General features: G+C 40.3%; 2 protein-coding genes across 2 annotated transcripts; one reads left to right on the forward strand and one right to left on the reverse strand.

Moving 5' to 3' along the window:
* Window positions 1-2,288: 2,288 nt before the first annotated feature.
* Window positions 2,289-5,019, forward strand: CPR22 (cuticular protein 22). Its single transcript, XM_069114854.1, has 2 exons — window positions 2,289-2,412; window positions 4,303-5,019. The coding sequence occupies exons 1-2, from the start codon at window positions 2,398-2,400 to the stop codon at window positions 4,681-4,683; spliced, it is 396 nt and encodes a 131-aa protein (XP_068970955.1). The 5' UTR covers window positions 2,289-2,397; the 3' UTR covers window positions 4,684-5,019.
* A 3,225-nt stretch (window positions 5,020-8,244) lies between these two features.
* LOC138180666 (endocuticle structural glycoprotein SgAbd-8) lies at window positions 8,245-9,946 on the reverse strand. Its single transcript, XM_069114729.1, has 2 exons — window positions 9,696-9,946; window positions 8,245-9,159 (listed from the first exon to the last, which is right to left on the reverse strand). Exon 2 carries the CDS (start codon window positions 9,131-9,133, stop codon window positions 8,735-8,737), a length of 399 nt encoding a protein of 132 aa, XP_068970830.1. The 5' UTR covers window positions 9,134-9,159; window positions 9,696-9,946; the 3' UTR covers window positions 8,245-8,734.
* Between the last annotated feature and the right edge of the window lie 1,632 nt (window positions 9,947-11,578).

Below are 11,578 nucleotides of genomic sequence, written 5' to 3' on the forward strand. Positions count from 1 at the left end.
TGTTCTCGTAAAGCATATCATGTTAATTATACGCGATGGACTGTAAAAGTTAGTTTCTTCTGATTTCAAAGGGCAACGAAATAGAAAAACGTAGGAAAAAGCGTTTCCATTAGTCGAGAAGCCGCAAGTTATTTTTTCTCGTAGTTGCTACCTCGTGTGGTTAAAAATGCCTGTATCCGGACAGAAGCATTGCTCGAAGAAGATTGTCCATAGATATCGATGACGTGCTTCAGTGAATCACGCACTATCACAACTGACGTTTCCAGCAGGGTACTTGACATTCCTAAGAAAACGAGAATTTATTACAGCTTCGCGTATTCCTTGTATTTTCCATAAAAGAAGCGGAATAACGTCTTCTGGTATATAATTCATCGTTCTTTGGACGATTTAGCCGAGTGATTTATCAGTTGATTCGATTATAGTCAGGTCTAGCGATCGTAGAAGGAAGATGAAAACTCTTCTTCTACAAGTGGAAATATGATTAATATCATCGAACACGATTATACGCTAGTTTTTAAACCGTATTTACGGTTTAGTACACGTCATTAGAGACAATCGCTCATTTTTCTCTCGAGACCACCTCCGAGGCATCGCAGAAAATTAATCGTAAAGGTGAATATTCGATCGGATTACGACCTTTTGTATTTCATCGCGTAGCTACATATATCGTTGATTAAATGCAGATTTTAAATGCCACGTTCCATTATAACGTGTACGGCAAGTACGACGGTCAGGTTAGATTAACAGAAATTTTTTTTTATGCAAAGCAAATTAGTATGGAAAAGCATTATAATTAATATACGATCGATTAATATCTATCGATGATCAACTCTTGACGTTCCAATCGGGTAACATTGATTAAACAAATGCACGCCCATACTTAATTCAAGGTAATGGTGACGCGTCTGGTATGTTTCAAATAGAATAGAAAGATACACAGAAAGTGTTGCAAAGTACCTTCACTTTGTCCAGAAGGAACGAAAGTGAAATGCATGGAATAATGCCGAAGAAACGAAATACGACGCAAACGCGAGACATAAGAATTATAGAATGTAATTGCGCGTTAAACGCTATTTAAATAAAATAGCAAAACGACATATGCTATTACGTGTCACGTAATTATCGTCATTGACGTAAAATTCTATCTACGCATTACGTGTTCGATTTAGGAGTCTTACTCCTAAGGAGGAAATCAACGACGATGTAAATAGTTGGAACATCGACCAGATATCTTACGTACTATTGCGTATAATTAAGCGCAAACGACGAAAGACCACCGCTAACCAGTTCGTGGTATAATATTATATAATATTCAGATAAGTAAGATTTATTCGTGATATTCAGACTCTTTCGATGGTATCGGTAACGTAGTCCCGACTTTATAATTAAGAAAAATTTACATGATCGTCAGAGTGCGAATCGTCTCATCAGTTTGTCGGTAATAATAAGTTATAAGTAATAAAGTCGGTAATGATTGTGTCGATAATCGTTATACGATAAATTTGCATAGTTTCGATTTTCAGGATACATCGAAAATATTTTCCTCGTTGAAAAAGATGAACTCCCTCCTTTTTCAATGTCAGTATAAATGGCAAAGTAAATTTTTCACAGATTATATATGAGTATGAGATGCGTCAGCCTTACTTTAGAAACTAAACTATATACATCAGTATCTTCGGACAGTTATCGTTGTTACTCGTTAATTGTACAGCATCAAATTATACAATCGAATCTTAAGCTGCACGATTTCTGGCTCGACTGTGCCAAATTATCTCGATATAAGACAGGGCCGATATAAATCATTATCCAACGTACTCCTATTAGAGCTCTCGTCTTCTATTACGCGTCTCGGTTACCAACTCGTAACCCTGTCCGAATCGATTTGACGCGAATCGATAGATGGCAAGTCAACCCTCGAACTCGTCTGATAAACGTCGACCTAAAGGGCCTCGATGGCATGGTGGCGCGTCGTTAAAGAAATTATGACAATTGAGCAAGCATCCTTTAACGGGGACCCGATGACATTTAGCGTAATGTGACATGCTGATCCCCGGCAAGGTAATCTCTCTCCGGGTGATGTACAATGTGTTGCTGTCCCTGTACGTTTCCTCGCACAGATACACACGAACGCGTATCGCGCGCGCGTTAAACGAGGATCCGTGTAACCCCTCTTAAGGTACCTCTACCTCTGTGTCACTATCGTTCCCTCTCTGTTCGTCTCGATCGTGCCTCTCTGTCTGTCGCCGTGTCGTCGTGTCCCATGTGCGTCCTCCTAGGTGCACGGTGGCTATCGTTACTTGGCCAAACGATCGTATTGGTGATGCCTCCAGGGGTATATATACGACGAGCGCTGCGGGGCTTGATAAACACTTGCCCATCAGCGATTACTGCTGCAGCATGTATACGTCACTGGTAAGCGTAATTAAGAGAAAAATCGCCAGCGGAAAGATCTCGGGACAAGGAAACCTAGGGTGAAACTCGCGGAAACGAAAATCCGGACCAATCGGAACGTCGTCAGAGTGAGCTCTCTGATCCACAGAGATTCGTCGAGTGATCCGTCGAGAACACGATTTTTTCGTTTCTGTGCGTGATACATTCCGGGATATTGTGATACGCGTTGCCTGTGCCGTTTGATTCGCTCGATTCGGGGACGTATTGCGATTTCCTACGCAAGTCTAACGAGACGAATGGTCGAGAGGTGAGTAGGGTGGAATGTAGAGAGGCCTGCAGTTTTAACAAGGATCGTGTGCGCTTGGTGTACATCCGTCTCGGACTTCAAGATCTCTAAATTATCTCGTTAGATAGTCGATCGAAGTTTTGTAACTCACCGCACAATGTAGATAAACACGTACGTTCTTGCCACGCGATTAATCCTTTAGTATTCTTGTTATAGGTAATATTACTTGTTTCGTTATATGTTCGTTATCAACTCGAAAGCAGTCTTGATTAATCTTTACTTATACAGGGTGGTTGGTAACTGGTGGTACAAGCGGAAAGTGGATGATTCTACGCGAAAAAAGAAGTCGAAAATATAGAATAAAAAAATTTTTTTGTTTTAATTTTTCCATCGAAACAACGATCTACAGTGAGATGCGTTATAACGAGACGCGATAAAGTGCACGCGTACCGAGCGAAAATTCAAAGTCGATTTTCTCGAAAACAAAGCCTCGAACGAAAAATTTTTATTCTATATTTTCGACTTCTTTTTTCGCGTAGAATCACTCCTTTTCCACTTGTACCACCAGTCACCAACCACCCTGTATATTTGTCTAATTATGTAAACAATTAGCAGTTTCGATGTTTACGCGGAAAGGTATCGATAGCAGAAAATGTTATTAACGCGATAAACGTTCGAACAGTTACGAAACGCCGGCGACTACGTCTGACTTAATAACCGTCATACTACCATTCGAGTAGTGGCTGACTCGAAACGGTATCACTACTGCGGCAAGCTTCCCGCCGTTTTCGACAATACGAGCCACTCGCGGTGCACACGGCCGGATCAAACGACGGGTAATCTCGCAATCGATTTCTCGAATCGATACGTGATCCGTTCTACCGTTTAAATCGCGCTTCACAGGCGCGTAATTACGTGAAAATCGATCTTTCGCGACGTAATTTATAGGTGTTTAAACGCAATAACGTAAACACTGAGCGAGTGTATGTATACATAGGCGCGCGCGTTCACGACAGCATTCCACCCCGGCCCATTTGTCCTGACGTCTTTACGCGAAATTGCGTGTCGCGTTTGTTTTACCGCTCAGCTATAACGACCATCATTGCGTTAAGGACTCGAGCAAACTTTGAAATCGCTTCAATTAAATGCGTGTCTGCCGGTTCGATGCAGGTGCAAAAGCTAGACGCGTCATTTGCGAGCTAGAGAGTGATTCGCGCGGGACGTTCGAACGTTGTTTCGTAATTTTGTTCAAATTGGGACAACGTAAACGTACGCAAGTTGATAGCGTGTTGGACGAATCAGATATCGCTTACGATCGTACGAATTCGTAAAATATCGTATAAACGCGAAACCATGTGCTTCGAAACGATATCCGAAAACCGCATTCGCTCTACTGAAACTATATAACTATATTCGACTTGGAAATAACAAAAGTCGGTTTCCTTGTTCCGAGTAGTGCTCCAACGCGAAAACGTCGGAACGTGCGATTTATCGTACTGTTCGAAATAGAAGATAAGAGAAGAGAGTCGAAGAACAATACGGCGCGATCTGACGACTCGATGTTAGGCGACGTTGAGAACGATAAAGGCAAAGTCGCCACTTATTTCTGTTTTTCGAATGTTCAGGTAGCCGTGATCGCACTGGCGAGCTGCGTGGCAGCTGCCCCAGCGGAGGACGTGATACCAATTGTCAGCCAAAGTCAAGAGGGTCCAAATCCGGACGGCTCGTACAAATGGAGCTACGAGTCCGGGAATGGGATCAAAGCGCAAGAGGAGGGTCATCTGGAGAACGCTGGCCAAGAGAACGAGGCGATGAACGCTCAGGGTAGCTTCAGTTATCCGAGCGACGACGGTCAACAAATCTCGTTGACGTATGTTGCGAACGAGGAAGGTTTTCAACCACAGGGCGCTCACCTACCCACTACACCAGAAATACCGCCGCTCATTCAAAAGGCGCTCGAATGGATAGCGGCGCACCCGAGCAAGGAGGACCAGAATCAGGTATAAAGGATGAGACGTGTACCGTCAGTGATCTCAAAACGAGCTACGTTCAATTTTCTTCTAACGTGAATTACGATGAATCGCCCCGTCGTCACCTCTTGCAGTCCAAGCTCTAACGAAACGCGTACTACTCTGGTTCAATCTGTTGTAAATATTTATTGTATACTTTTACGGACGTATATGTGTATTGTATATCGATATATTATATCGTATTATATATGTATCGTGTATTGTAACACATGCAGACGCGAGTATGTACCACGGGCAGCGAACATGTACACAATCGTTGCCAGGTACGTACATATTACGATGCATACGAAATAAATGTTGCAATTCAAGACATACCCTCGTCTTATCTCTTTGCCTGTCGTATTTACGTATTTTTATTCCCGTACATTTACGTAGAAGGTAAACGAGAATGATACAGTGATATCGAGACTGATTTTTACGTTAACCAAGATTATTACAAAATAGAAACGACTAACGTTACCTATGTTATTGCGTCAAATTGTACGAAACGTTTCTCTGATTGTCGAGACGTCTCGCTTACCGGACGCAGCTTGAAAATTTGACGACAATTTGCTTCTCCGCTTGGCAAAACAAACTTGTCGAACTGTCAACGTTAACTTCAATCGTAACTTTGTATCAAAACAGTATTTATTCTTTGGCCCCGAATTTGTCCACTTTGGCCGGAACTGTTAGCTGGATCGAATGTAAACGCAGATTGAATTAAGGCTAGTTTACAGTCGCTTTAGGAAAGGCTAGGACAGAACGGGTCAGCTACGGGTGCAGCCTGCAACTACAGAGTCACGTTGTAAATGCACGCGAAATTCTCTTCTCTGTTGACACTTCCTTGTCATTATTTACGATTCCGCTCCAATTATTCATATCAGCGCCGGCTCGTTTCGACAAAATAATCCCGCGGCACTGCAATCGTAAATACAAAATACAAATTCCGAGCGCAATCTGAAAGAGCGTAGTTTCTTCGAGGAATTTGATTCGTTCTCGTTTGATCCGTGCTCTCTAAGGTACGCGCTGATTTACGATAGAAAGTTTCAGCACGACGCGACGTAGTACAACGTTTTAAGCACGTGCTCGCTGTAGAATTGCCTCGACATCGTTAATCAATCGCGATACCGCGGACATAAAGGACGTCCTCCGGTAATTTATTCGAAGACGACGGTCTTGTGGATAACGCGGTCTCGTTTGCCTTTTGTTGCATTTCCTTGCAAATGAAACAGCAAATTGCCGTAACTTAAGAATTATATCCCACGCAAAGTTCAAACAACATAGTAGTAGTAAAATTGATAAGAATCAAAATTTTTATGAACAGAACATCTTTTTTCTATATGCTTGTGTTGGAATACAACGATATTAATCACATACAGATGAGGTGATTGATCGAACGGATTCTTTCCTTCGCTGTCCAGCGATATCCCCACTAGCGTGCGTTCATGAGATGTACCGCGGCGGCTAGCACGTGCATGCTCTTTCGAGAATTCGGTGGAAGAAGCGTAAGGATATGGATGGAACATTCTCGATGGGCACGTCGTGAAGCTACTAGAAGGTTCTGTGACACCCACACAGGTCACACTCATTACTGCATAGAGAGTAGGGTTCGAAACCTTTTCAAGGGCCATGGGTCACTAAGCCAGTCAGTCTGTGAATAACTAGCCAACTGTTTACATTCCACAACACTTACTTATATTCACTGTAATAATTGTTTAATAAATATCACATTATATTATTTCAATACAAACATTGTGTCTTCCACAGATTATTAATCTTAATTCCAAGATTAAATTCTAACAGCTTGTATCGGCATTTGTTCTCTTAACGCGTTCGCATCGTTTCATTTACATCAACGGTACGATATTATAAATATAAAATGTTAAAAAATAGGAAGAACAATAAAATAACATTAGCGTATTTCGTTCTCTATTTTCTTAAATTTCGTCAAGTTAGATAGACGTGAAATGTCATGGAACGATCTTAATTATTACTAATTGCTGACTTGATCTAAACACGTGTTAGTCAATTAGCCATACGTAACGCCAAACTTTCTCAACGAATCGTCTTATATCGGTCTCGTGTGTCAACGTCTCTTCGATGACGCGACGAAGGATTATCGATTGTGTCTGAAACTTTCGTTGAACTTTCACGAACGACAGCGTTATACACTTCTATTTTAGTATACTTGAGATATGTTCCACGTTTACAATGGAATTACATAATGCTTGGCCGTTCCAACTTCTGTCATCTATGCAAAACCATCGGTGAAACTTTTATCTTAGTATATACGATAGCTTTCCGAGAGCATCATTAGAGTACGTGTCAAGAGTCATAAATCACGTCTTAAACAAAGATGAATTACCGAATATATTTTCATGCCTTCCTCCATGATATAGGATAATCAGCTTCATTTACGATATCTTAGAATATCGCTAAGTTCGAGCTAATAAACTTTATATATTCAAAGTCTATTAAACTTTAATGTCGGGTATACTAAGAAACTTTTCACCGAATCTACCGTTTGCATCGTTAAGAAATCAAGATTTTCTAATAAATGCAACAGGACATTTTGCCATCTATAGCATAATGCAGTTCGATAGCATTGGATGATATTTTATTACTTGTCGATGGATACATAAATTATTTCTATATCTTTCGTTTCGAGACAAAATTTGATAAAGATAGCATTTATTCTCCTTCTCCTCATAGGTATCTCTTCCGACATGAATTATCTTCTTTTCACCCTTGCCTTCTTTGTATTAAGTTTCAATTTATTGCTACTTATTTAGTCGTCGATTAACTTTAATTAGGAATTATGGTAAGTGATAAAATATTAAGAATGGAGAGGCGTTTTCTTACAACGCTGAAAACATGACAACAATATCAACCTTTTGATCGAAACGAATCAAACGTTCAAATACTTATGAACGCTAGTGTACCTACTGTACTTCTGTCGCTGTAACCACAGTACGTAAGAAGAAGTGGACACCACTTATTACACTTCGACCGAATGACATTTTCGTATTACAACGCGCATGAGTCTATATTATTTTCATTGTCGCCATGCTAGCGCAAACAATTCAACGAAATAATCCGTAAATAGGCGTAACGATGGGCGCGTGCTATTTACACGGTTAAACGGTTTTCTGCGTCTACCAAGGCGTGTATAATCCAAACGAACGAGGACAACATCGTTGACAGCAGCGATGCAGGTGCTGCAACGAGCAACTTTCGTACTCTGACACTTATGCCATATTTCTCTGTCTCCTTCGCCGCAACGGCAACCTTCGACCTCGACTTCCGTGTTATCGCGTTGCACCTGTCGCGAGCTATTTTGCTTGCAAATAGATCGCCTACGAAATTCGCGTGTTGTTTCGCCGAGATTCCAGTGCCACGACAATTCGCAGGACCGACGTTCGCCTTTTTCTTTTCAGTTTGTCATTTATCGTACACCGAGCTAGCATTATAATTCGGAATGTTGTTAATTGCAGCGTATGGATTTGACTTCCATATTTTTGTCAAAGTATTTCATTTAAATGGAATTAAGTAACAACGATAGATCATCTTGTTTGATTATCTTTTATATTTTTAGTCCATTTTCCACTTAATTTTACACGAACACGATTTATTTCTTTATTACCGTTGAATACTCGTCGCACGAGCACAAACGACTTTATTGTAATATAAATCGACTGTAAAAGTACTATATTACTTACGATATTTACAAAGCAATCTTTTAATTAATCGATAGCGAGGTACGAATATATTATGGCGATCAATTAATAACGTCGGTTCATCGATCTATAATACGTTTAATCTAAAGTTTTTACATCTTAGTTCCTACAAAATGCTTTTCTTCGTCGCATATTCTTCGAACAATTTACACACGGATAGCGTAATTTGGTGAACTCCAGACAAGAGAATTCAAATTTCCAGAGAGACGTACGTACATAAAGTCAAATTCTTTAAATCATTCGGAGAAAAAGGCACGCGGTCGACTTCTTCGCGCGATACTGTCCTTTTAAGAACGAAACATAGCGGAAAACTACAATCCGTTTTTCGCGTCTTTGGAGGGATGTGCGGCTATCCAGTCAAGGGCACGCTGGATGAGAACGGGTATTGGTTGCGTGGGTGGTGGCGTTGGCAGATGCGGCCCTTGAAATGCGGCACCGTTTTCGTTAGCTAACCAGCCGAGGTTGATTCTCGTACCATCCGGCGCGGTCCACGAGGCCGAGCCGCGAACTTCTTCGGCTTCCGCATCCTTTTGACCACGATTCTTCAAAACACCCTCTTCCTCGACGGCAATGCCATTAGCGGTTTCCCATTTCGAGTAAAAACTTCCATCCGGATTGATATCTTGACTTTGACTGACGATGGCGATCGGTTTGTCCGCGGCTAGAGCCATAACTACCACACTCAGCAGGCAAATTGTCCGGAAATGCATGATGCAAGTAATGGGTGGAAAAATGTCTGAAAAAAGTCATTACTGTCGTGACGCATATCCGTGATATCGTAACGTGTTAAGGTATATTATGGTATTCTAACTTGACTCAACAGCAAAACTTTGTTCGTCCGAATTCTATTTACTGGAATTTTAATTAAAATTAATTAAAATAAATTAATAAAAAAACCTACTAAAATTCACTAAAATTAGAAAATAAACGATGATGTATGTATGAACAGCTATATGTTGATCTTTTTCATATGCACTGTATCCCCGACGAGTAGATACGCGTAATTCTATCTGTATTACGTATTATACTTTCGTACCGGTTAATTATCGCGTATCTCGTTAAAACCGTGACAAGTGTCCGATCATAAATCTAAGTAACGAAGTAGTTATCCGTTTAGGCCGGTTAATTCAATTAAGTCGTTTTACGAACGTGATGATTAAGTTAAGCGTTCAAATGTGGCGTAAGTAGTTGCAACGATACGCCTGTTAATCGGTAATCGATGGAACGTGTGCGCGCTAAGATAACGATCGAAAGTCTATCTATCGATCATACTTGGTTTATGACGGTGTCGACGCGATCGTCCAACCTCGGTTTCTGAATTTCCAGATAGCGCGTGCTAAACCCTACTGGCGAGTGCACATCTATCGCATGCACCTTTTATAGTTTGAAATACTCTCCGCTATCACCGACATTTTCCGTCAAATGTCACTCGGTGATACCGGTTCAGCCTTCCTATGACCGGTATCGCGTAATAAAGAAAACCTTCCCGGCTGGATTATGGCACGGGCAACCTGCAATCAATCCACGCCTAGATCGTCAATTATAATAACCGTTACCATGGATACACACTTGCTATAAATATACAAATTGCTTGGAACTTGTATTTTCTATCGCATTACTTCTGGAGCTTCCTTCGAGGAGATTGGACAACGCGCATAAGCACCGTGTCAACGAGTTCACGTCTCTTCTCTTTAAAGAGCGTGAGAAGTCACTTTTACGTAGTTTGTTTGTTGTTTATGTATCCCTTACTACTTTTATGAACGACTAGTTTCATATTTTCTTACGCAATATACGAACAAAACAGATTCCTGTTTTCACGTTTCCATGTTTCCTTTTATTTCGCTTGTTTTTATACAATACAAAAGCAAAAATTTATGCGTTGGACTAGCTTGAAAAAACATAAAACCCTCGCTTTCCGATCGTACGATACATATACGTATGTCAGTTTTAAATGTATACGCTAAGAGTATCGAAGTACGAGTAGTAGCAAAAAGTGTTTCAAATGAAAGTTGTTTGACTTCATGGGCCAAACTTAACAAGATATCTTGATTTCTCTTTATATTCGTCTTTAAAGAGGCTTCAATGCCAATGTAACACTTCTTAATTCTCTGCAAAAAGTATCAAGGTACTTCGATTTGGGTCGAAAAATGATCAGTTTAAAAGATATTTTAATTTTCATCTTGCAAAACTTGTCGTACTTACTTACGTCGTGCAGACCTTGTAGTACTTTTATGTTTACGTTTTTCTTGTAACATTATAAACAGAAGGTTATCTTCATGCGTTTTGGGGCACAATCGAACGGAGAAGATCCGGAGTCTGAATACAAAAATCAATTACTCGCTACATCAAGAAAGGAGAGAAGGACATTTATTTCGAATTTATAAGAACCAACAACAGCTAAGAAACAAAAGTGAAAGAAAAGAATCAAGTTAGATGGTATATGTGCTTATCAGGAAGAATATGTTGCGGGGCAACATATTCTTTCTTTGCAAGAAAGTTGGGTACAGTGTACGTACGGGGTGTAATAGAGGGGCGCTCGAAAACTGTAGAACAGAACAGAAGAACTTAACTATCTTCGATTTTATCGTTGTTAATTTACTTTAATCGCCAATACCGTACAGTGTATACGGTTTTACCTATTCCAGAGCTGCAAAATCGGGGAAAACAGAGCTTTCGTTTTATTCTTATTTCGAGTACTAAAACGCAATTTGTTAGTTCTATTTTCTTTTTTTCTCTTTCTTTGTTTCTTGCTCGTTATAACAGTATCTAATAAATACAGGTTTGCCCTCTAGTAAAATGAAGTACAGTATGCTATATGACACTTTCCTCGTTATTGACGTATTGTTATTGACGTTATCAATCGTATCGATAATGCCGTTACGTTTTGACAAATATTTGCTGTCAGCTACCTCCAGATTCAAAAGAGGAGTATTACGTCATAACGATATATATCTGACGTCGTCGACCGTTAATTTTTTAGCGACGGTACGCCTACGTAATGGTTCGGAACGAACCTGGATGTAGGAACATTTTTTATAAAAGAAAGGCATATTTGGTAAAGGTATACTTGTGAGAAGAAAGAATGAGATTTTAGCAACAACGAAAGTTTAAGAAGCGCGCGTGTCTCAGCAAACAATGATACATACGTGAAAATA

This window comes from Bombus flavifrons, chromosome 6 (assembly GCF_040668555.2).
Source record: "Bombus flavifrons isolate JBK064 chromosome 6, iyBomFlav1_principal, whole genome shotgun sequence".
In the NCBI taxonomy this organism is placed as follows: domain Eukaryota; kingdom Metazoa; phylum Arthropoda; class Insecta; order Hymenoptera; family Apidae; genus Bombus; species Bombus flavifrons.

Bases quoted from the DNA above. Each gene is read 5' to 3' on its own strand.
- LOC138180666 (XM_069114729.1), bottom strand. From the start codon at position 9,133: ATGCATTTCCGGACAATTTGCCTGCTGAGTGTGGTAGTTATGGCTCTA.